This window comes from Tursiops truncatus, chromosome 4 (genome assembly GCF_011762595.2).
Source record: "Tursiops truncatus isolate mTurTru1 chromosome 4, mTurTru1.mat.Y, whole genome shotgun sequence".
Taxonomy (NCBI): domain Eukaryota; kingdom Metazoa; phylum Chordata; class Mammalia; order Artiodactyla; family Delphinidae; genus Tursiops; species Tursiops truncatus.
Genome location: NC_047037.1, coordinates 60039342 through 60064929, shown reverse-complemented (window position 1 = coordinate 60064929; position 25588 = coordinate 60039342). Strand labels below are relative to the sequence as shown.

The window sequence follows — 25588 nt, the reverse complement described above, 5'->3', positions numbered from 1 at the left end:
AACAGACAAATTTATATACATCCTCATTTTAGCATTGGCTGGAGATTGTTTGCGCAACAGATTAAGTTGGCCTTCTACTTTTTGATTTTCAATAAAGCTTTTGGGTTAATGCAGGGTCTGCTGGATTTTGAGTCACCTGAGGATTTGGAGATGGACCCAGGTGATCTAGAAGGAGGTTTGGCTAAGGTACTGGATATTAAATATCGTTCTGTGTACTAACTGCTAATGGTGTTTGCCTATACATGGAAGGACTTAAGAGCGACTTCGTTTTGTTTATGATCTTTATTGTGTAAATTTTCTAAAATAATATGCATCCTATAATTCATAGTCAGGAAAAAACAAAAAACTAAAGACAATTTCAAAGTGGGGATTCGTAATAGGATAAGTGGTAATATATCTTCTTCCTTCCACATAAAAATGTTTTACTGGAATACAAAAGTAAGCGAAGGTATAAAATGCATACATAAAAGACTGGAAGTAAGTATAATAAAATCCCTTCGGTGGTTTTCCTGCATGGTAGGATTATGAATGATTTATATTTACTTCTTTGTACGCCTTAGTAAATCTATATACATTATGCCCTGTTCCCTTCCAAATGTGTGTGTATATGTGTGTGAATTCTAAGACAGCCAAGAAGAAACTTGGAAGAAGTGATGGCCACACCAGATTGGGAAGAAATTTTTGGCTTGGAAGTGGGTTTTTTCAATTTTTCTATTATAAAATTCTGGTTTTAACAAGAATAACATGAGGCATGTGTCTCAAGGGGCGGTCATTTGCATGTCCTCTCTGCTCACATGGTGCTGTGGGGATGCCTTAAGATTAAAGGAAGCTCAGGGCACAGGTAGTAATTTTATAGCCTGGAGCAAATGCAGCTAGCCTGGTTTAGAGGAGTTTAATAATGTTTGTAAGAATTTACCCTGAGTTAGAGAGGTTTAATAATGTTTGTAAGAGTCCTATATCACACAATGTAAAACTAGCCACTTGCCATGTTTGTGGGAGGAGGGTTAGTGGGAAGGAGAGGGAATAGGTAGCCGTGGAGTCTCTAAAAGCACATTGAGTTTCAAGTATTTAGGAAAGAGGAAGATGCCTGGTGTAAGAACTTTTAATCCTTTGTTAATGATGTTACAATAAACTCGGGTGAGAGTGTGTTGTCTTCCACCAGGACCTGGAACACATTTACCATAAGTAAGAAGGTAAGAATCCACGGAAAATTGTTCAGTGGAGGCAGCATGCTCTGCTCCATTCATCAGCCCTGTCACTCATATCTCTTATCCAAACATGCTAATCTTTATAGTTTAAGTAGAGATTAAGAAAATACACAACCCTTTGCTTACATCATGCAGTAGAGGATAAGAAGAGGTGGGGCTATATGCGGAGCAGCAAAGAGCTCTCTGTTCTTTGTTGTAGAAGTTGATGTGTTAAAAAAAAAAAAAAAATGGACGAAGCCAAAATCTTTTTGTTTGTATTTAGCAGATAACAGATAAATACGCTATGTAGGTAGCAGGTGAATAAAATACGGAAACCCCAAGCGAAAGACTTTGAAGCTGAAACCATCCCTACCATGTCCTAAGTGTCACAATAGTAATAATTGGAACGTCGGTGTCTTAAATTAGCTTTTCCCTTAATTCTGGGTCTTTATGCTGTTTGGGAGGTGCAGATCACGTTGGCTTACCTCTTTGGCATATTTAATGGTGATAGAATATGGGAAGGGCAGGGGGAGGAGAGGAGAGAGAAAGGGCAGAGCTCGGGGAGATTCAGTGTGGCAAATGCCACCGTTATGGTGTTTACACATAAATCATTAGTAAACCTCTGCATAGCAGCCCATTCTTTGCCTCTAAAGTTTACAAATATCCTCCTCTGGGAGGGTTTTAAGTATAATTTTACCCATAGGAATAAGACTGTCACATTAAATACAGGAATATGATACTCGGATTATACTTTTCAATAGGCCCTGGGGGTAGGGGAGTAAAAGGGAGAGCACCCTATTTAAAAGGGCTGGGGTTTTCATGCTTTACAAAAGCTCAGGATGTTTCTTATATAGCCAGAATATAATGTCCATGATTTTATGAACTTCATTCTTCATTAGTACAATGTGCAGAAAGTGTAATGATTTTGCTTGTGTGTGTGTGTGTGTGTGTGTGTGTGTGTATCATATATTGTACTTAAACCAGCAAATATCCTTAGCTACAATTCTTTGGGAGCAGGGAAACAGGTTGATGTACCTACCTTCTCAGTAACTTCATGCTGGTGGATCCGTAGCTCCTTATCTCTGTCCTGTTTCCCTTCTTCCCTTGGTGGATGGTTTACCTTTTGATTTCCAACAAGGCATTTGGTTTCCACAGAATGGGCCAGAGAAGACCAAGGATTCAGCCTTCTCAGACGACCTACAACAAGCTTTGGCCATGATGGAGGATTTGATCAAGTCCTGTGAGTTGGCTGTGGACCTGGCAGCAGTCACCGGATGTCCGGTATGTTCCATAGCAAGTGCTGGGACATTTCCACAAAAGGCAGGCACAGTATTACAAATGTAGCAGATACTGTGGCAAAGTTAGAGAACTGATCTGTGGGAAAGGAATTTGACTCTGGAGGAAAGCTACCTAAATCGGTCAGCAAACCTGTGCTACGAGATTCCAAGCAGCACCTCAGCATTTTTAGGAATCTTGGGTTGTGGTCCTTGGGATCCTGAATGTGGAAACTGACCCATACTCTGGAAAAAGCAAGAACTCAGGGACCAGAACATATTGGGCAGGGGAAAGTGCTGAGGGAGTAATTTATTTTCTCACTCGTGGCACCATTAAAATATTAAAAGATTTTCCCTCTTGAGTTATATTTTCTCTGTGAAAATTACTTTGAAAATGGGTCCTAAGTGAACACCCAACCCCATTTTACAACACAGATCCCAGAAGAGGCCTTGTATATCCCTTAATCCAAGTGCTTAAAGAAAAATACCCAAAGAGAGAGTGCTGGGGGGTTGAGCCATCTCAACTCTGGCATTAGAGTTAATCCCAAGTAGGCCAGACCCAGGCATTCCAGGCAAACTATCCTCTATAACTGTATGATCGCCCTGGGACTGGGACATAATTAATATTCAGCTGGTTTTCACTGTGAGCTACTCTAGATTTTGACTCAGGGGTATTTTCTGTCATTGTCATAACAAATTACCCCAAACTTGGTGCGTTCAAGTAGTGCAAATTTATTGTCTTACAGTTCCACGGATCAGGAGTACAACATAGTCTCACTAGGCTAAAATCAAGGTGTCTGCCTTCCTTTCTGGAGGCTTTAGGAGAAAATCTCTTTCACTGCCTTTTCCAGTTTACAAAGGCCACCCACTCACTTCCTCTGCTCATGGCATCTTCCTCCCTCTTCAATGCCAGCAGCGGAGGTTGAGTTCTTCTCCCATCACATCACTCAGACCTTCCCTTCTTTCTCTTCCACCTTTAAGGACTCTTGTGATTACATTGGGCCCAACCAGTTAATCGATGATAATCTCCCCATCTCAAAGTCAGCTGGTGAACAACCTTAATTCATTTGTCACGTTACCTGACCTAGTCTCAGGCTCCAGGGATTAGGGCATGGACATCTTTGGGAGGCCATTCTTCTGCCTCCCACACAGGAATCAAGCATTCAGAGAATTGTTGATACATGTCACACAGATACTTTCCTTCTCTTTTTTACCTTTTCATTTTTACCTGGACTTAACATACTGTTTATTGAGGTGTTAGTAGATGAAATGACCTTTCTTTTCTTTCCTTGTCAGAAATCAAACCACACAAATTAATTAGGGGCAAAAAACCCTGTGATTTTTGATTTCCCTCCCTCCTGGTTTTCCTCTGGCCAGCATCTCAGAAACAGCCCCACTGGGTTTGCTGAGATCTGGGCAGCGATGCTATTACTGTCCCCTGGGACTCCAGAATGCTCTCTGCTTACTACTGATGCAAGATTCAAGAGGGTATTCATGAACCATGGGGTGTGTGGCAGAGGGGATAGTTTTCTTGATGATAACTGTTTCCTTCTTTGGCTAAGAAAAGTCAAGAGAGCAATTTGTTTAATCATTTGGAATATCTTTCTGTTCTTCTTTTCATCTTTGAACACATGTCAGCTACCCCTATCAGATGTCCCTTTCTCTGAATCAAAAGAGTGTCCTGGAACCTGTACTCAGGGCAGGAAACTCCCAGCTATTATTCTGAGTGTAAGTAACATAGGAAGGGGAAGTTATGAGAAAAGAATATTAAAATGTGAGTAAATAGCAATCTACTCTGATTTCATTCCAAGCTGGTTTGCATGCAAATAAGATGAATGAGTTTATAGAATTTTAGAGATTTTTTAACACCAAGGCAAAGAACTTTTCTCCCCCATGTGTCCTCAGAATTGCACCTTTGAAATACAGTCCATGGTTTCTTTTTCACTAAGACCTTAACTTGCTTTACATCTAGTACATTAGGTAATGTATCCTGACAGTTTTGTACAATCCTACTGAATTATGGAAGAGCAGGCATTGGACTTTTCAACTTTCTGATTCAGGAACAGGTCCATGGAAAGAAGAGTTGACTCACCCCAATCACGTGGTCATCAGCCAGGACTACTTCCTGGATCTCTTTACTTCCTATCCAGGGTGCCAACCTCTCAACACATTCTTCATCTGATTCTGTTTAGAGTTTACTAACAACTCAACTACTGTTAACTCAGATCTAATGATTCTGAGATTCTTTGCATCAGCTTTGTAGAACTTTATCACAAGGTGTTTCCCATCACATGCTGTAGGTAGAGATGAATCCAGAACTTAACTTCTTAGTTTCTCTATTGACATCCAATATTAACCTGGTTTTGTGAAGAAAAGAAATTGAACTTGGTGGGATGAATTCATAATTAAAACAACTAGAAAAAATGCCCTTCTGATATTTACATTTTCTCCCTGTTGTGTATACTCAGTTAGTTCTTGGTTTAATTTAATCACAAAAGATTTAAGAAAAAATTTTTTAAGAAAATTTGTTTTGTGGAACACTGAGATGTAATTTATTTCCCTCTCTTTACAAAAAAAAAAGTTCCCCCCCCCGGGGCTTCCCTGGTGGCTCAGTGGTTGAGAGTCTGCCTGCCGATGCAGGGGACTCGGGTTTGTGCCCTGGTCCGGGAGGACCCCACATGCCGCGGAGCGGCTGGGCCCGTGAGCCATGGCCGCTGAGCCTGCGCTTCCGGAGCCTGTGCTCCACAACGGGAGAGGCCACAACAGTGAGAGGCCCGCGTACAGCAAAAAAAAAAAAAAGTTCCCCCCTATTCAATTTAGTGCATAAAATATAGATGCATTTAGAGTTCTTTTAAATCCTCACTTGCCAGGAACATGTTCCAAGGTTGAATAGTAAAGGTTGAATGAAATATTTTATTTTCTGAAACAAATTTATGTTATTCGATAAAGGAATTATTTTTATGGCAAATTTATTGTGGGCTAGGGCCAGGTATTTTATTTTCTATTTTAGTTCCCACTTTCCTTACCATCGTGTTGGCTGCAGAGATAAGGCTGAGTAAATAATCTTGATGACTCAGTGGAATTGCCTTGTACGTCATCCCACCTTCTCAGCACCCATGTTAGAGGGTGATTGTGAGGCATAAATGAGGATTGAATCATAGGGCACCTAGCACCATGCCTGGCACCTGGTAGATGCTGAACAAAGGGCCCCAGTGCTGACTTATTTGTGTCCTTAGGCTGGAAAGGAAGGAACCCCTTTGCTTCTGCCAGTTGTAATCACAGGCCCCTCGGTCCCACAGCTTCTACTTTTCATTTCTGGACCAGGCTTTGTGCTAATTCACTTACCCAGATGTTTCCTGCCTCTTTGTACAAGAAGTATATAGCTCTGTCCCTTTAGCTGTCATGGCCAGGAGGGAAAACCTGGGCACCCAAAAGCAGTCTCCTTCTGGAGGCTAGTTTTCCTACGGTCACTCTCTCAGCCAGATTCTTCATTTGGTCGATGTAGTCACATTTGAAATTCTTACCTCAGAGCTCTTACCTACAAAATATCCACACATGAAAATGGTAGCATTTACTAGATTATTTTGCCATCGTTCCCCATATCAGGGAGACCATCTGACATTTCATTTGCTGATTTGTTTGGGGCAGCCCCTATGTTGTATCTATGAGCTCACACCCATCAGATTCATCAACACACCAAAGTGATGGCCACACTAGTACGTCACTAGTGGAAAAACTGGTTGAGGCTACATTCATTTCCTAGAGCTGTGATAACAAAGCATCACAAATTAGGTGGCTACAAAACACAAAAATGTATTCTCTCACAGTTCTGGAGGCAAGAAGTCCAAAATCAAGGTTGTCGGCAGGCCCGTTCCTCTAAGGCTCTAGAGAAGAATCCTTCCTTGCTTGTTTCCTGGCTTCCTTGGCTTATAGCTGCATCACTACCATTTCTGCCTATCGTCCTAACTGTCTTCTCTATGTGTGTGTCTTTGTTTTCTTATAAGGACACCAGTCATTGGATTAGGGCCCACCCTTATCCAGTATGACCTCATTTTAATTAATTACCTCTGCAAAGAGCCTATTTCCAAATAAGGTCACATTCTGAGATCCTGGGTGGACATGAGTTTTTTGGGAAATACTATTCAAGCCAGTTCAAGGTCATCACTGAATTAGCTTCCTCACAGTGCTGAGCATTTAGCTTTGTGTCCCCTCAGGCACTCACTAAATGCCAATAAATGATTCCATACTTTAGGGCACAAGTATCTGCAAGAGGTTGTACATGTAGTCTCTGGCCTTGGGACCAACTCCTGTCTGACTGGAAAGAAAGGATATATATGGTTGAAAAGGTGGCCAAGGGTCATCCTTGGTCCTGTTCAGAGCAATCCCCCTACCGTCTTCCCTTTGGAGGCAGAGTAGCCTCCACACAGGCATGTGTCCTGGATGACAGTAACGTAGGTACACCTGTCCTTCATCACTGCTCTACAGGGCATGTGCCCTCGGCCACCACAGGATGGGTCTCAAGCATTGAGATGTCTGATCCCATCACAAGCGTGGTCCTGAGAAAGTTTATGCAAGATGTCCTGGATGATAGGTAGCCCATCTCTTCCAACTCATCTCAAAAGACCCAGTGATTCCCTCTAGTGACCTTCAGTGATGACAGGCTTACTGGAAAAGGCAACCATATAGCCTCAGGAAGAGTCAGAACAATGACAGGACAGGGTTCGTGGGTGTGAGAGCTAAACAATTCCAGGATCCACAGCAACTCTAGGACTTTGGCCTGGGAGGGAGCTGGGGTTCTCACCTGTGTGCTCTGCCTATACGTGCCAGGTATGTCCTCTCCCCTCACCGGCCGCTGACTGGTTCTTTCCCTCCATTGGTGTCTTTTCCTCTTCCTCATAGTTTCTGATGACTTACCTTCTTTATTGCTCTGCTTCCTTATCATTTATTCCACCTCCAGCCCTCATAAAGCATCTCACAGCTACAACTCTTGCTGCTTACTGCTTCCTCCTTAGTTCTCCTCAGTTCAGACAGGGATCAGATTGGCCATCTGGCACATCTTTTATACACCGGGCCTCTGTAGTCAGGGGCTGTCCCGTCTCTGGATTCACATCCTTTGGCCAATTGCTTACTAAGGTTCAAACAGCTGTGGCTGTGGGAGGGATGAGAAGTGCAGAGGCTGTAAAGGACAAAAACGTCGCTGCCTAGGGTGGCCTCTTCCGCCTCTACAGCCCATGGCCTTGGCAGACACCTTCACTCACATCGCCCAGCCCTCTGCAGGTCATCAGAGTGTACACCTGGGCTTGTTCTCCCGCGCCCCCCCCCCCATCCTTCTGGCCTCTTTCAGAATTGCTTTTAAAAGCTGTACTATGAAATGATGCCTCCACATTCCCCAGATGTGTTATTAGAAACAGCTTTACCTAAAATCCATTCTGGGATGCGGTTGAAGGTGGGCTCAGTATTTGACACAGTGACCCTTTATGAAGACCCATGGGAGAAATTTCTCTCACGTCTTATTAACAAATTGCCATGCTTTCCCTTAACAACTGGTTTGGGTATGTCTTCGGACATAATGAGTCATATAACTCACCAGATTTCCCTCTGTACTGCCTGCCAGAAGGTCAAAGTCTAGTCTGCAGCAAGGTTACATGCTTTATATTGTATGGGTTTTATGTACATCCTCTTCATCTTACTGTTGTAATCTCTATTTTTTTTCTTCAGCCTGATTTCCTTGGTTATTTTCTGTCTGCCTATAATGTATATATTTTTATAAGATGTATCTAATTTTTGAAATGGGGTGAAATATAAATACATTTTTAAATAGAAACTGATTACAATCATTCCTGTGGCAAATGTTAAACATCAACTTTTGCCAGCTGCCTTGACTAAACATATTTCCTGTACTCTATAGGTCTGAATTGTACAAATTGAATGGGTGTAAAGGAGAAAGCAATCACTGAGGGCTGGGGTGTTTCCATTTGAGTGGGTGCAGGAAGGATGTGGATAGAGTGAAAAACTCCTCACTGGTCCTCGTGGACCCATCACCCATCTGTCTTGCGGTGCAGTCAAGCTAAGCCTGTGCACGCAGCAGCGGAAGCATCGTGCTTTTAGGAGAGAAGGCCTTGTAACTGGAGCTCTTATTCCTCACTGAGGATTTTTTATTCACTACATTTAACACATGTAAATTTTACAAAGCAAAAAGAGAAAAATAGCTCTGAAAATATGACACAAGCACCATAGAAATGACTAGAGTTTATTGCCCTTGAAGTTTTTGTTTGACTTTCAGATATAAAGTCATTCATTTTTTTAAAGGTATTCACAGTTTGTTCAATATAAATAAGTTATAAAATGCACATATGTCTAGTAATAATTATCAAAAATTGTAGGGCTTTATCTCAGCTAGATATAACTCAGGGAAATGTCTCTGTCCTGGTCCTGTTCAAATAATTTTTCCTTTTGGTGTTTGATTCAGAGAAATAAAGTCTTGATTATCTACTTTAAGTGATATAATTTTTGAGAAATACCAGACAAAATACCACGTTTCTAGTTCATCACACTCCACTACTTTTAGAGAGAGCTCAGAGAAGGCCAGGTCACTTCATTTGGACTTTGAACCAGACATATGATTGTGGAAGGAGACATAGTGTGTGCCTTAGAGCCAAAAAGATGAAATAAAAGATTTGTCATTTGGAATTGTCTTTGCACTGTTCACTCACTCTGAAAAATGCAGAGTTGAATGTCATTACCATTTCCATTACAGTGTTATGAAGATTAGGTCATACTAAGCTTTCTCCTTTCAGAACAAACCTCATGTTCTCAGGTTCTCATATACCTGAAGGAGAGGTTAGGATACAGATGGAATACATGGGTTACCACAGATCCATAATGCAGCAAAGATTCTGGCTGTCCCGAACATAATTAAAATATTAATTTCTTGGCCTTTTTAAGTAGTGTCTTTTATCAAAAACAAAGAAGAAGAAATGGAATTCTGCTAGCTAAAATTAATTGCAAGACAAAAATATTGGAGGACCAATATCTTCAGTTCAAAGCATTGCTAACATGCTTTGTGTTTATTACCTTATACAGCTGCACTATTTCCTTATATAACTGAATGATGCCATGCTCAGTGAAGCTCACAAAATTGTAGTTTTGATTAGTGACAGATGAGCCTGACTGGCACTTATAAGACTGTAAGCTTCAAATAAGCATGGTTTGTAATTTGAAAACAGACCCCTAAGAGTTCTTTCGTGTCAAGTAATTTAACAGCTTCTTTTTGTGTGTGTCTGTGTTTCCCAAAGGATGATATCAGAAAACTGGGCAAGCTGTTGATGCATGGCTCTTTCAACGTCTGGACAGTTCACAAGGAGCGTTATAAGATGAAGGATTTAATTCGATTTAAGCCCAGCCAGAGGCAAATCTATCTATTTGAACAGGGAATAGTGTTCTGTAAGATACGAATGGAGCCCAGTGACCAGGGCCTGTCTCCTCACTACAGCTTTAAGAAGTCTATGAAGGTAAAGGGGTCCTATTGCACTTGGGAGTCAGCACAACCCTATGGAGAGAAATGCTGTTATCCGTATTTTACAGATAAGGAAACTGAGGTGAGGTTAACTTGCCAAATGCCACACAACAGAGCGAGAATCCACACACAGGCCTGATTCCAGAGTCAGAGCTTGTAATCAGTCACTAGATAGGGCCAGCGCTGGCACAGAGGTGCCTTTGTGCTGGGTGGAGAAAAAGGACCCAATGGCAGCCTGTCTGGACAAACTAATTGAAAAGTACCCTCTTTCCTCCAGGCAGAGGATTGAACGCCTTGGAGATTAGAGCATGGGCTGGATTTCATCTTCTCAACCATGCATCTTTGCATGCAAGTGTAAGGCAACATCCTGACCCTGGGGGTGTAGGAACCCATGTCCACACCAAACATTGCCTCTCACCCATGTTAGAAATATTTCATAGCTAGTGATCACACGCACACACACACGTGCTCTTGTGATTAAAATTGGTAGTTTATTCATAGTACTTTTTGTTATTTTTGTTTCTTAATGGATACAAATTCAGTTACTACTATGTAGAGATTTGTGAAATACTCAGGTATTAAAGGAGAGATAATCTTTTTGCTTAAAGTTGAAGGCTATAGCTCTGCATATGGAAACATATAGTCTGTCTTGTCCTCTGAAACAGACAAGACAAATGACACTGTACCAGATTATGTTTTATGCTCCTTGGGGCTCTTAACAGAGGACAGCAAAACACTTGGAAGGAAGATGGAAGAAGAGAGCAATCAAGGGTAGCAAAGATTAGAGTGGCTGACAGGGATAATTTTTTTAAATCAGAAAAGATGGTATAGAAAATTTTCTTCTTTCTTTACAATAGTTAATGACACTTTCAATTCGCCAACTTGGAAGGGGGAGCAACAGAAAGTTTGAAATTGCCAACCAAAATGGACTTGAGAAATACATCCTACAGGTAAAATTCATGCCTTCCCCATAGGTGTCCTTTCCCCTTTCCCTATTGTGTTCCCATCACTCAACCAGTGTTTTCTGTCACATTCTAAAGGGCACCCAGAGAATAAAAGTCCTGTCCAATTAATGCACCAGGTGATCTGATACTCATGGTATTTTCTTATTTGTAATTGCAGGCAGCTTCAAAAGAAACCAGAGATTGTTGGTTTTCAGAAATAAGTAAATTATTGCTGGAACAACAAAACAATATTAAAGGTAAGGTTACCCTTGCTGGCTTTAGTCTGGAGAGTTATACTGATTCCAACTTTGTAGTGGGTATGGAGATTGGGGATACTGTTAAAGAAAATGCTTTGCCTAGAAAATAACTGTGGGCACATTTTCATAGTACCTGGAAGCACCTGTGGATGCTTTAGATTGTGTGTGGGTTTTTGTGGTTGTGTGCATGTCCCTTTTACACATACTCCCACATACCCAATGGCCAAGATCCAATTTTCTCAATCAAAAGTCAACAATCTACAGCCCAGAGGAGGGTCCTCGCAAGAAGTCAACCATGCTGGCACCCTCCTCTCAGACTTCCAACCTCCAGAACTGTGAAAAATAAACTTCAGTCATTTTTAAGCCACCCAGTCTATGGTATTTTGTTATAGCAGCCTGAACCAAGACAGGCTTGATGAAAATCAGTTGGCCATAGATATAGAATTCTCTGCTGACAGTCTTTTCCTTTTAGCACTTTTGTCATCCCACTGTTTTGTGGCCTCCATAGTTTATGATAAGAATTAAGCTATTTATCTTATTAAAGATTCTTTGCATGTGACAAATTGCTTTTCTCTTGCTGCTTTCCAGATTCTCTTGTCTTTTTTTTTTTTTTAATTAAAGGGTAATTGACCTACAAAACTATGTTTGTTCCAGGTGCTCAACACCTGGAATTCAGTATTTCTATACACAAAGTATTGCTATAATTTATGTCAAAAAGTATACTGCCTGGGACTTCCCTGGTGGTCCAGTCCACTCTGCACTTCCACTGCAGTGGGCACGGGTTCAATCCCTGGTCGGGAAACTGAGATCCCACATGCCACACGGCACAGGGGGAAAAAAAAAGTATACTGCCTATGTTTTCTTTCAGGAGTTTTATGGCTTCGGGTCGTACATTTAAGTCTTTAATTCATTTTGAGTTTATTTTTGTATATGGTATGAGAAAGTAGTCCAATTTGATGCCTTCGTATGTAGCTGTCCAGTTTTCCCAACACCATTTATTGGAGACGCTGTTTTTTCCACATTGTATATTCTTTCTCGCCTCCTTTGTCATAGATTAACTGCCCACATAAGTGTGGGTTTATTTCTGGGCTCTCTATTCTATTCCATTGATCTATGTGTCTGTTTTTGTGCCACTACCATATTGTTTTGATTACCGTATCTTTATAGTATAGTTTGAAATCATGTCTCATGATACTCCCAGCTTTGTTCTTCTTTCTCAAGATTGTTTTGGCTATTCAGGATCTTTCGTTTCCCTACAAATTTGGAATTATTTCTTCTACTTCTGTGAAAAATGCCATTGGTATTTTGATAGGAATTGCATTGACTCTGTAGATTGTCTTGGGGAGCATGGTCATTTTAACAATATTGATTCTTCCAATCCATGAGCATGGTATAATTTTCCATTTGTTTGTGTTGTCCTCAATTTCTTTCATCAATGTCTTATAGTCTTCTCTCCTTGGTTAGATTTATTCCTAGATATTTTATACTTTTTGATGCAATTGTAAATTAGATTTTTTTCTTGGTTTCTCTTTCTGATAGGTCATTGTTAGTGTATAGAAATGCAACAGATTTGTGTATATTACTTTCATATCCTGCAACTCTATGTAACTAGTTGCTTTCCCCTTGCTGCTTTTAAGATTCTCTCTTTATTGTTACTTTTTACCAACTTAATTACAACATGACTTAGTGTGGATCTCTTTGGGTTTATCTTGTTTGGGACTCTCTGTGCTTCCTGGACCTGATGTCTGTTTCCTTCCCCAGGCTAGGGAAGTTTTCAGCTATTATATCTTCAAATAAGTTATCTGCCTCTTTCTCCCTCTCTTCTCTTTCTGGAACCCCTATAGTGCAAATGTTAACATGCTTGATGCTGTCCCAGAGGTCTCTTAAAGTATCCTCATTTTTTACAATTCCTTTTCTTTTTTCTGGTCAGCTTGGGTGATTTCCAGTATTCTGTCTTCCAGTTTGCTGATCTGCTCCTCTGTATCATCTAATCTACTGTTGATTCCTTCTAGTGTATATTTTGTTTTAATTATTGTATTCTTCAGCTCTGTTTGGTTCTTTATATTTTCTAACTCTATAAAAATTTCTCTCTGTGTTCATCTATTTTTCTTTTGGGCTCATTGAGCATTTTATGATCATTACCTTGAGCTCTTTATTGGGTAGATAAGTAATAAGTATTCCTTAATATTTCTTCTGGGGTTTTATCTTGTTCCTTCATTTGGAACATATTCCTCTGTCACCTCATTTTGCCTAATTCTCTGTTTTTATTTTTATATATTCTAGGTAAGTCAGTTACGTTTCCCAATGTCAGAGAAGTGGCCTTATGTAGGAGATGTTCTTTGGGGCCCAACAGCCCGCTTCTCTTTGGTCACCAATGTGCTCTAGGGCTGCCTTCTATGTGGGCTGTGTGGACCCTTCTGTTGTGATGAGGCTGACTACTGTAAGCACACTTGTAAGCAGGGCTGGCCCCCACCCCAGTTGGCTGCAAGGCTCTGCCTCTTGGAGGAGGCTGCCTACCTGCTGGTAAGCAATGCTTGGTCCTGGCATAACTGGCTACGCAGCTCAGGGGTTCCCAGGACTAGTGCCGGCCCACTGGTGAGTGCGTCTGGGTCCCGGGCCTTCTGGTGGGTGGGGCTAGATCTCTGAATGGCTGGAGGCTCATGGGGTCCTAGGGCATCAGGCCTGCTGCTGGGTGGGGCTGTGTCCCAGTACTAATCATCTAGAGGGAGGATTCCAAAGTGGCACTTGCCAGCACCAGTGTCACCATGGTAGAATGAGCTCCTAAAGATGGCTGCTGCCAGCATCTATATTCCCAGGGGGAGTCCCAGTTGCCTCCTACCTCTCTGGGAAGCTCTCCAAGATTATCAAGTGGGTCTGACCCAGGCTCCTTTCAAACTATTTCTTCTGCCCTGGGTCTTGGAGCATGTGAGATTTTGTGCATGCTCTTTAAAAGTAGAGCCTCTGTTTCCTAGAGCCCTCTAACTCTCCCGAAAGTAATCCGCACTGGCCTTCAAAGCCAGACACTCTGGGGGCTCATCTTCCCGGTGCAGGACCACTGAGCTGGGGTGCTCAACATGGGACTTGTACCTCTTGCTCCTTAAGGAAAACTTATGCAATTGTGATTATACTCCCGTTTGTGGGTTGCCTATACTGCTTTTGACTATACTGCTTCTCTGCCCCTCCTACCCATCTCATTGTGATTCCTTCTTTATATCTTTCGTGGTGGAAAATCTTTTCTGCTAGTCTTCCGGTGGTTCTCATCAATAGTTACTCTGTAAATAGTTTTAATTTTGGTGTGGCCATGAAAGGAGGTGAGCTTACAGTCTTCCTACTCTGCCATCTGGGCTGTCTCTCCTTTCTTTGTCTTTTGACAATTTTGACAGTATAGGTTTGGGTCTCTGAGTTTTTATTTCTTGGAGTTTGTAGATCATCTTGGATGTATAGATTAGCATTTTTCATCAAAGTCTGGAAGTCTTTGCCCATTCTTTCTTTAAGTATTCTTTCAGTTCCTTTTTTCTTTCCTCTGGCATTTCCATTATGCTTGATATACTTGGTATGTTGATATGCTTGTTGGTGTCCTGTAGGTCTTTAAGTCTCTGTTCATTTTTTTTTTCATTCATTTTCTTTCTCTTCCTCAAATTGGATAGTTTCAATTGACCCATATCTGAGTTCTCTGATTCTTTCTTCTGCCTGCTCAAATCTGCTATTGAGCCACTCTAGTGAATTTTTCATTTCAGTTATTATACTTTTCAACCCCAAACATCTATTTGGCCCTTTTTAAATATAATTTCTCTCTATTTATATTCTCTATTTGATGAGATTTTGTTTTCATACTTTTCTTTAGTTCTTTATGTATGGTTTCCTTTCATTCTAAACTTTTTTTTAAAGCTGGTTTAAAGCCTTGGTCTAAGAAGTGCAATATCTTGGCTTCCTCGGGGACAGTTTCTATTGACTGCTTTTTTTTCTGTGTATGGGCTATACTTTCTTGTTTCTCTGCACATGTCATAATTTTTCTTTGAAAACTGGACATTTAAAATAACATAATGTGGCAACCCTGGAAATCAGATTCTCCTCCATCTCCAGTGTTTGCTATTGTTGCTATTTGTTGTCTTTGTTTGTTTACTTACTGACTTTTCTGAAACAATTCTATAAAATCTGTATTCGTGGTCATGTGTAGCCACTGAAGTCTCTGCTTGGTTCATGACTGGACAGAGATTTCCTTAAACACCTGAAACCAACAAGCATTCCAGTCTTTGCCAAGGGGTTCTGTGGATTTTTGTTTTTTATAAGTTTATTTATTTATTTATATTTTATTTTTTGGCTGCATTGGGTCTCCATTGTTGCACACGGGCTTTCTCTAGTTGCGGCGAGTGGGGGCTACTCTTCGTTGCAGTGTGCAGGCTTCTCATTGTGGTGGCTTCTCTTGTTGCGGAGCACGGGCTCTCGGTGTGTGGGCTTCAGTAGTTGTGGCACACGGGCTCAGTAGTTGTGGCTCGTGGGCTCTAAAGCTCAGGTTCAGTAGTTGTGGCACACAGGCTTAGTTGCTCTGCAGCATGTGGGATCTTCCCAGACCAGGGCTCGAACCCGTGTCCCCTGCATTGGCAGACAGATTCTTAGTCACTGCACCACCAGGGAAGTCCCTCTACATGGATTTTGAAGCACACCTTCAATATTCAGCCAGACAGGTGACAATTCCACGTTAGCCTTCAATTCCTGTTTGTGCAGAGCCTCAAGATCAGCCAAGGTAAGAGCATAAGCCCTGCTAAGATTTTTCCTGAGCATGCACACAACGCTGGTCATGTGCACAATGGACTTCTAGATTCTCAGGACTATTTGGAGTTTTTCAAAACCACTATGGATATCTTATTCTAACCACTATGGATATCTTATTCTTAAGTTTTTCCTTTTAAACTTTTTGATTAGCCTATTTTTGCCCCAGCTGATATCCAGTGCCTCAAGCAGCCAAGAAGTTAAACAATCACCCTGGACATTTTCTACAAATGCCCCTGGGGAAAAGGCTTTTCACACTGTGCAAGCTCTTAGTTGGGTTAATAAAGGCAGCCTTGCAAGTAGGATATTCCAGGGAATCCCCAGACAACTCAAATAATGACAATCTACTGGGAATGAGACTTTGAAGGAGCTCCAACCCTGTTCTGTCCCTTCCTACAGGTGCCAGCTTGCTAATTTTCACCATGATTGCAGGCTGTTGGCTTCCAAGGCCACCACCAAGAAGAAGGGGTGAGATGGGACTAGGGCAACTAAGACACCACAGAGCTCACTGGTCATACTGAGATTCATCCATTCTTCTTGAATTAATGCTCTCCTGATTGCCTTTGTTTAATTTCCAGCATTCTGAAAATATTGTGTCTGACTATTTTTATCAGTTTTTTCCATGCTTTCATTGAGGAGAGAATTTTTGGAGGGCTTTTTTTTCCCTGCACCATTTTCACAGATGTCACTCACTGTATTCCCTTTAATCATTAAAAATCATCTTTGAGTAGGCTTTACCCTTTCACATTTGTCTTCTCAAGTGATATTAGATAGGAAAATCCACAACAAGCTTCATCAATTGAGTTCTAATATTTCCTTCGGGTAATGTTGCTAGGGTTAAGAGATGCTAGTCTCATGTGGAAAACCTATCTCCTATCATTTATACTGGCAACGATTTTTGTTGTTTACTAAGAAAAATTATGTAAGTGTGAAAAGATAACTTTGTCTTCAGAGACTTAGCAGGAATGAAATCATTTCATGCTCTTTCTGTGTCTTCTCTGATCATGAACTAGTCAGGAGGATGTGAGGGTGGGTGTGCGTCGAAAGATGACGAAAAAGATAAGAAATGTGATTGGAAAAACCACCACATTGGTTTTCAGTTACAATCAAATGGCCTAATTTCTCGCTTTACACTGTAGGCCTCTGCCAGGAAATGGTAACAAGATCATGTAGTTAATTTTAATTTATATAAAGGTAAGATTGGAAAAAAACTATGATTTAATTTTGTTTTTGAACTATTAATAGTATGCTAAATATGTGTTATGGTAATGGAATATGCGTGCTCTGGGGGCATAGTACAGAAACATGTAACAACCCTAGTAGAAAAAGTTACTTATTTTCCCCAGAAACAAACATTCTAATAACAATATTGTTCTAGAAATCCTTACTCCCTAGACCAGTGTTTCACAAAGGGTGGTTTAGGGACAGCCTGCAGTGGAATTACTTGAAGAGCTTGGGTCAAATGCATATTTCTGGGTCCTAGCCTAGAACTGTAGAATTAGGATAGCTAGGGCTTATACCTGAGAATATGCATTGTAGCTTATTAAAGTTTCTGGACAGAGGCCTTAAACTACAATTTTTTTTTTCTTTTTTTTGCGGTACGCGGGCCTCTCACTGCTGTGGCCTCTCCCGTTGTGGAGCACAGGCTCCGGATGCGCAGGCTCAGCAGCCATGGCTCACGGGCCCAGCCGCTCATGGCATGTGGGATCTTCCCGGACCGGGGCACAAACCCGTGTCCTCTGCATCGGCAGGCAGACTCTCAACCACTGCGCCACCAGGGAAGCCCAAACTACAATTTTTAAAACAGTTTTATTGAAAAAAAATACAGCTTTATTGAGGTATAATTGACATAATAAATTGCACGTATTTAAAGTATACAATTTGATAAATTTTGACATATGTACATACCTGTGAAAGTATCACACAATCAAGATAATGAACACTTCTTTCACCCCCAAAATTTTCCTCATGTCTCTTTTTATTACCTTTCTCTTGCCCCTCTCTTACCCCCCTACAGCTCTCCAGGTGATTACTGATCTCATTTCTATCGCTATAGATTACTTTGATTTTTCTAAAATTCCATAAAGAAAATATATAGCATGTACTCTTTTTGGCCTGGTTTCTCTCGCCTAGCTTTTTTTTTAATTTATTTTTGGCTGCATTGGGTCTTTGTGGCTGCACGCTGGCTTTCTCTAGTTGCAGTGAACACCCTTTGTTGTGGTGCACAGGCTTCTCATTGCAGTAGCTTCTCTTGTTGTGGAGCACGGGCTCTAGGTGCACGGACTTCAGTAGTTGTGGCACGTGAGCTCTAGAGCTCAGGCTCAGTAGTTGTGGCGCACGGGCTTAGTTGCTCCACGGCATGTGGAAGATTCCCAGACCAGGTCTCGAACCCATGTCCCCTCTGCATCGGCAGGCGCATTCTTAACCACTGCGCCACCAGGGAAGTCCCAGCATAATTATTTTGAGATGCATTTATGTTGCTTTGTGTAGCAATAGTACATTCCTTTTAATTGCTGTGTAGCATTCCATTGTTTGGCTATACCCCAGTTTACGTATCCATTTACCTGTTAATGAACATTTGTTTTCTCTCCACTTCTGAGGGGCTATTCTGGATAATGCTGCTATGAACATTTGAGTACAAATCTTCTCATGGACTTAGGTTTTCATTTCTCTTGGGTAAATACTTAAGAGTGTAATGGTTAGGCCAGATGGCAGGTGCATGATTAATTTTTTAAGAAATGGCTACGCTATTTTCCAGTGTGGTTATACCATCTTATACTCCCACAGCAGTGTATGAAAGTTCCACTTGCTCCACACACTCGCCAGCACTTGATATTGTCAGTCTTTTTTAATTTTAAGCCTTCTAATAGCTATGTAGTGGCATGTTACTGAGGTTTTAATTTGTTTTGATTAATGGTTGAGCATCTTTTTATGTGCTTCTGTATCACACGTGTATCTCCTTGTTTTCTTATTATTTAGTTTTGAGAGTCTTTTTTAATATATTGTAAGTACAAGTCCTTTATTGGATATATACTTTGCAAATATTGTCTTTCAGTATGTAGCTTAGCTTTTCATTCTCTTAAGAGTACCTTTTTAAGGGCAGAAGATTTTAAGTTTTATGAAATACAATTTTTAAAAAATTATGGATCATACTGTTGGTGTCGTGCCTGAGAAATATTTGGCTAAAGGTCACAAAGATTTTCTCCTATGTTTTCTCCTAGATGGTTTATAGTTTAAGTTTTACATTTAGGTCTCTGATCTATTCTGAGGGGGGTTTATGGTGTATGGTATAAAGTGTCAATCAAAGTTCAATTTTGTGCACATTAATTGTTGTTCTACTACCATTGTTGAAAAGACTCTTCTTCCACCAATTGACTCTTTATATAAGTGCATCTATTGCTGGCTGCTGTATCCTGTTTAATTGATCTATTTATCTGTCTTGACATCAATACCTTACTATCTTGATTACTGTAGCTTTATAATGTCTTAAAATCAGATCATTTGAGTCCTTTGACATTGTTTTTCCTTTTTAAAGTTGTTTTGGCTCTTGTATATCCTTTACATTTCTGTATATACGTTTAGAATCAGCTTGTCGATTTCTATAAGAAAGCTTGCTGGGATCTTGATTGGGATTGTGTAAAATCTACAGATCAATTTGGTGAAGTGACATCTTAACAATATTGAGCTTAATCTACAATCTAGATTTTTAACTAGATCACCCTGCCCTTCCCTGCCCCACAGAAAAACACGTTTGTTGTGAGGTCATGGCATTTATTCAGTTAATAATTCAGAAACACATTTCTTAAGTCTTCCTCAAGTCCCAGCACTGTGTGCTCTAGGTTGTGACAGGAATGTAAAATATAAATAAGAAGCAGAATCAGAACGCTAGCAAGTAGTTTAGATTTAAAAAAAAAGCTGAACTGAAAGATCGGCCCAGAGGTGTGGTCCCAGCCCCTTCCTTTCACAGGCAGGCCAACTGAGGGTCAATTTCACACAGCTTTCCTGCAGCAGGACCAGGTCTCCTGAGCCTGGCTCACCAAGCAGGGTCTGATGAAATGTCACTGCGAGTGATGCCCACAGCAAGGGCTCTAGGAATTCAGAGGGGCCTCCGCGCCCTGTGGGTGAGTGAGCAGGAGTGGGGCCTTGGGCTGGTCCCCGAGAGATGAGACTCCAGGGCCGAACACAGACGCAGGGGCATCAGGCAACAGGGGAGGGAGGTTTCAGAGGCTGCCAGATCAGGAACATCAGGACCTCACCCCTGCCCAGCACTCACACGGCTCTGACACCTACGCATCGTCACCCCAGTTGATTCCTACACTGCCCGACCCCACCTTCAACCACCGGGACTGCTGGGCACGATAACTCCGTGCCCTCTGGGCAAGGCCTCCGGGCCCCCAGCGATGAGGGCCTCTAAGGCGACAAGACGGACCCTGGGAGCCACTGAGGGTGTGGAGACAGGGCCTCTGGAGACAGCCAGGCAGAAGGGGCCTGTGCCCAGAGGGAGTTACAGAGTCAGAGAGGCTCTGGGCTGGGAAGAGAAGAGCGTAACCCGACGCGTGGGATGCTGCGGCACAAGTCAAGGAGGGCGGCTGGCCCTGTGGTTTGGGACAACCTCCTCCTGTGTGGCCTGACCCTGTGTGACAGGGAGGCCTAGGGACACTGGGAGATCAGGCTCACTGGGCAGGGGCTCTGGCAGCAGGCGGCTTCGCAGGGGCAGCACGGTGCGTGGTACAAGGCAAAGTCCCTTTGTGGTACAAGGCATCGTGCTCCCGGCCGCAGGCCCATCCTAGCAACTGGGCAACTCGTGCCATCACATGGGTAATAAAGGTGGACCCACGGGGCTTCCCTGGTGGCGCAGTGATTGAGAGTCCGCCTGCCGATGCAGCGGACACGGGTTCGTGCCCCGGTCTGGGAAGATCCCACATGCCGCGGAGCGGCTGGGTCCGTGAGCCATGGCCGCTGAGCCTGCGCGTCCAGAGCCTGTGCTCCGCAATGGGAGAGGCCACAACAGTGAGAGGCCCGCGTACCACAAAAAAAAAAAAACCAACAAAAACGGTGGACCCATGAATCTTTGAAATCACAGAGCTGCCACCAAGAGAGCATGTTCAGTGATGACTTGGAGCCTGGCTTGAGAGGTTCATGGGTAGAGTGGAAGGAAATGAGGTTGAGAGAGAAGGAGGTAAGCCTCGAGTATCAGTTTGGGTTTAATGCAGGTGCAGGCGGTGAGGGACACTGGAGGTTGAGACCTGGTGCTGTTCTCACAGCTGGGACAACACCCGAACAAAGAAGGTGATTCTCATCCTGTCCCAGAAATGCATGATGTTTCCCTTACCAAGCCGTGTAACTTGGGCTCCGGTGGAAAAAGTGAGCATTTAATGGGCCCATTGTTTATTTCTTAATTCAGTGCTAATGGAGCTAACTGTGGAAACGTGGATGGACTGAGAATCAAGGCACATGGGACACAGCAGGATAGGCAGAGAAGTGGGAGGGGTTGCCAAGGCCAAGTGAGCCAGGACTGCTGAGAGGTTTACCAAATGACTAAGAAAATAAGACCAAGATCTACACACTTTCATCAATTTTTATAGTATTCTGTGCGTGTACATGTGTATAAAATCAATATGTAAAATCTATTCAAATTGGCTTACATTTGAGAGTGCTGCGGCTTTTTGTTTCTGTTTTTTTCATTTCAGGCCAAGGGAATATATAGTTTGAAGCAAGCACTAGGTGTGTACTGATTTTTTTTTTTAACAAGTGTCAGATGTTGCAGATAGTTCCTGTTGATTCTACATCATTGCTTTCATTGATTTTCTTCAACACTTAGCTTATTACAAGGGATTTCCAATTAAATTTTAATTTAATTTTTCTAATTAAAATATATTAGCTCCCTGACCCCACTGCCAGCCTAGGGTATCTTTCCTAATGCTGGCTTGCTGAGTTGCAGTTGAGTCATACCTGCCATTTTGAAACTCCCGTAAATGCCTTTGCTTCTGGCTGTTTTCTGGAACTTTCCTCTGAGGACCTCCAATTCTACTCCTATTTTCACCCTGCCTCCCACTTTGCATGTTAACTGGTTCAGCTTCCCTCATTGCATCGGGAACTCTCCTGATCCTCGTTCGTCCTCTCTTCACTCCTCCCTGTCTGGAGGAATATACACTCACACTTCTTTCAGGTTCAGTTCTCACTGGTGCTTCTTACCCCATCTATTCCTGCCCACTTAGAAACTCTCCATCTCTGATTCCTCTCCCCCTCCAAGGCACTCAGGACGTACCCAGTGAATGCTTGTTGAATAAACCCGTAGCCTGTGATCCAGTTCAGGTACAGCCTGCTTAGTTTTTTAGGCTCATTTGGCCTGTTCCTAATAGAGGCAGCCCAGGCCCTAAAACAAAGAGATGATAGTGATGGCAAGGGGTGAGGGCTCTGGTGGACAGCTGAATCTCCCTCCTCTCTGTACCCACTCCCTTAAGGAGTACCCTATCACAGCATTTAATGTGCTGTATTATAATTTTATGATGTGTTTAAGTTTTCCTCCCCATTAGACCGTGAATTTCCTCTAGGGCATAGAGGTTGTCTTATTAGTTTTAGCTTCCCACGGGCCTCATATTATACAAGGGCCTGGCACTCATGTAAGTGGTCAGTAAATATTTAGTGAATAAACAAATTAAAAAACTGGTTGAATAATCACATCAGGCTAGCAGACCACTCTGCAAGCAGAGCTAGGAGGTGATGAGGTTTAGCTTAGGGCACATCCTATTCATCTCAGACCTCCAGTGCCTAGCAAGTGCTTATTTGTTGAGCACTTGAAACAGCTTTTGAGACAATGAAAGGGGATTCCATCTCCTCACCTCAGATTTGCAGCCAGTCAGATGTTAACTATATGATCCAGCAGGTGGTATCCCTTGAACATTCCTTTGCTGAATGTCACCAGAGAGCTGGGGCAATTCTATACCACAGGTAGAGAAGGAGGAGGAAGCAGTCAGATGTTAACTATATGATCCAGCAGGTGGTATCCCTTGAACATTCCTTTGCTGAATGTCACCAGAGAGCTGGGGCAATTCTATACCACAGGTAGAGAAGGAGGAGGAAGCAGGTCCATAAGGCTTTAGCTGGGGATAATCTGGTGTGAGCCAGCTCCACTTCAACTAGTACAGAACTAGTGTAGTGAGGTCATGTATATTTCTCTAAAGCAAAGGCAATGAAGTGGAATTTGCACCCTGGATTGAAAATATGGAAAGAGCTACCAGTAACAAGGAAGTCTCAGTCCCTAGCACATGTCAGATTAAAGGTAGGATCCGATGGGAGAGTGGGGCATGAAAGCAATGGGGTGATGGCAAGGGGTGAGGGCTCTGGTGGACAGCTGAGTCTCCCTTGTCTCTGTACCCACTCCCTTAAGGAGTATCCTATCACAGCATTTAATGTGCTGTATTATAATTTTATGATACCAGCTGCTTAGAAGCTGAGGAAGACATTGCTGGATTCTCAGCCCTTCCTTAATTATGTGAGTAAGAAGAAAGGTATAAAATCAACTTCCTGCTATTCATTTGCATAGATCCAGTTAGGCCAGAATTAAAATGAAGGGCAAATGTTTCACATTGAGAAGTAACTTACTCTTTGGAAGAGCTGTCCTCTTAAGGAAATGGTTGTAGGCTAAGAGCATTGCCAGAATGTCCCTGCTTTGGAATAAAGACACTGGATGGTGGCACTGTATTTCTTGCTCTATCCAGGGTTTATTGACTCCATCTCCTCCCAAAGCTTTCCTGGAAAGGTTAGCAGCACTTGATCAGGAGTTTCCTCGCAAGATTTCAGCTCTAACTTCTTTGTGTGTCAGTTTTCTGGCAGGCAGAATTGGGTGTGGGATCAAAAAGAAAAACAAATGTGGAGGCATTTTTATATTTTGTATTTTAATGACATAATAGATTATATGTTTTATTTTAATGACATAACAGATTATGTGTTTATGGGGCTTGAATGTGCTGTTTTGGTTGTCATCTTTTCTTTCCTTGACTATTTAAAGATAATCTTTTCCAAAAGATTATGCTTTTACCACTGCCCATAATCAAAGTATTGGGAATTTAGTATTTGAGACTTTGGTTTTAGATTATCATGTGATTAGTTTGGTGCGACATGTAGTATGTCTTCAGGTATACACTTTATTTGGAAAAGGGCTCTGAAAGGAATTTCAGTTCAAAATACATTTATTGAGCACCTATAAGCTACAAATTCCTTGTCATTAAGGAAACGTACACAGATCACCCCCTACTCCAGCACAAGGCTAACTAGTGTATGTTTCCTCTTCAGACTTCTAGAGCCCTGGATGCTAATGAGCAGGATATGACAAATTAATTTTTTATGACAAAATATGACAGGATATGACAAAATTTTCTTAATTATGTGGAAAATTTTTTAAAGAAATTTTCATAATTTCTTATGAAATTATGAAAATTAAGAAATTGAATTTCTTAACTCAATAAGAATTAATTAATTAAGAAATTGAATTTTTAGTACTGGTTAACAAATACTAAGGCAATGCCATTTAATAAGGCTGTTATTCTCAATTAGGGTGTGTATGTGTGTTATAAAATTGTATATTTGAAAAATGAAAAATTACCTATTTTCTTCTTAGTACAGACCAGGAAATTAAGGCTTGAGAAAAATTGTGGCTGGTGAGTGTTCAGGAAATACAGTCCCTAAATTTTCTTTGCATGATAAGACCTGTTCCTTTATGTAGCAGAATCTCTGTGAGATATGAAATATTTGTTTTGTTTTCCTATGGAGACGTAATTGGCTTGTGAAAAATGTTTTTAAGAAAAGACAAACAATATTTTCGTCTCTTAAATAATTGGCTTTATCCCCCAATACTGTCTCTGATCAAGTCATATCTTAGCTTCCCACTTAACAGTGACTCTTCAGATTATCAAGGACTATTAGAATATTGGGCTTATCCACCTTGTATCATAAAATATGTTTTGTTCTTGAGGTGTCTAACTCCTTTTTCATGTTCCAAGAATCCCTTGAAGAGACCTTTAAAAGACCCTTTGCGGGCTTCCCTGGTGGCACAGTGGTTGAGAGTCCGCCTGCCGATGCAGGGGACACGGGTTCGTGCCGCGGTCCGGGAAGATCCCGCATGCCGCGGAGCGGCTGGGCCCGTGAGCCATGGCTGCTGAGCCTGCACGTCCGGAGCCTGTGCTCCGCAATGGGAGAGGCCACAACAGTGAGAGGCCCGTGTACCGCAAAAAAAAAAAAAAAAAAATAGTACAGTTTGGCAGATTATCACACAGCTAAAGATAATCTTACCAGATGGTCCAGCGATCATACTCCTCGGTATTTACCTAAATGACTTGCAAACTGTAGTACATCCATACAATGGGATATTATTCAGCAATAAAAGAAAATGAGCTATCAAGCCATAAAAAGACATGGAGGAAACTTAAATGCATATTGCTAAATGAAATAAGCCCATCTGAAAAGGTTCCATACTGTATGATTTCAAATATGACATTCTGGAAAAGAGAAAACTATAGAGATAATAAAAAGATCAGTAGTTATCAGGGGTTAAGGGTAGGGGATGGGAAATGAGTAGGTGGAGCACAGGAGATTTTTAGGGTGGTGAAACTATTCTGTATGATATAATGGTGGATGCATG

General features: G+C 41.8%; 1 protein-coding gene across 4 annotated transcripts in view; it reads left to right on the top strand.

The window, feature by feature from the left end:
- Window positions 1-25588, top strand: part of MCF2L2 (MCF.2 cell line derived transforming sequence-like 2) — a 234221-nt gene that overhangs the window by 184839 nt on the left and 23794 nt on the right. For 3 of the 4 annotated variants that reach the window (XR_012331396.1, XR_012331397.1, XM_073803931.1), the window contains exons 21-25: window positions 115-186; window positions 2343-2468; window positions 9757-9972; window positions 10835-10927; window positions 11100-11178. Coding sequence is in view for 1 of the 4 variants with exons in the window: in XM_073803931.1 (XP_073660032.1) it covers window positions 115-186; window positions 2343-2468; window positions 9757-9972; window positions 10835-10927; window positions 11100-11178 (586 nt within the window). In the remaining 3 variants the exon portion in view is untranslated. Of the gene's footprint in view, window positions 1-114; window positions 187-2342; window positions 2469-9756; window positions 10332-10834; window positions 10928-11099; window positions 11179-25588 lie in introns of those variants that run through there. The other variant, XR_012331398.1, reaches the window with a different exon arrangement.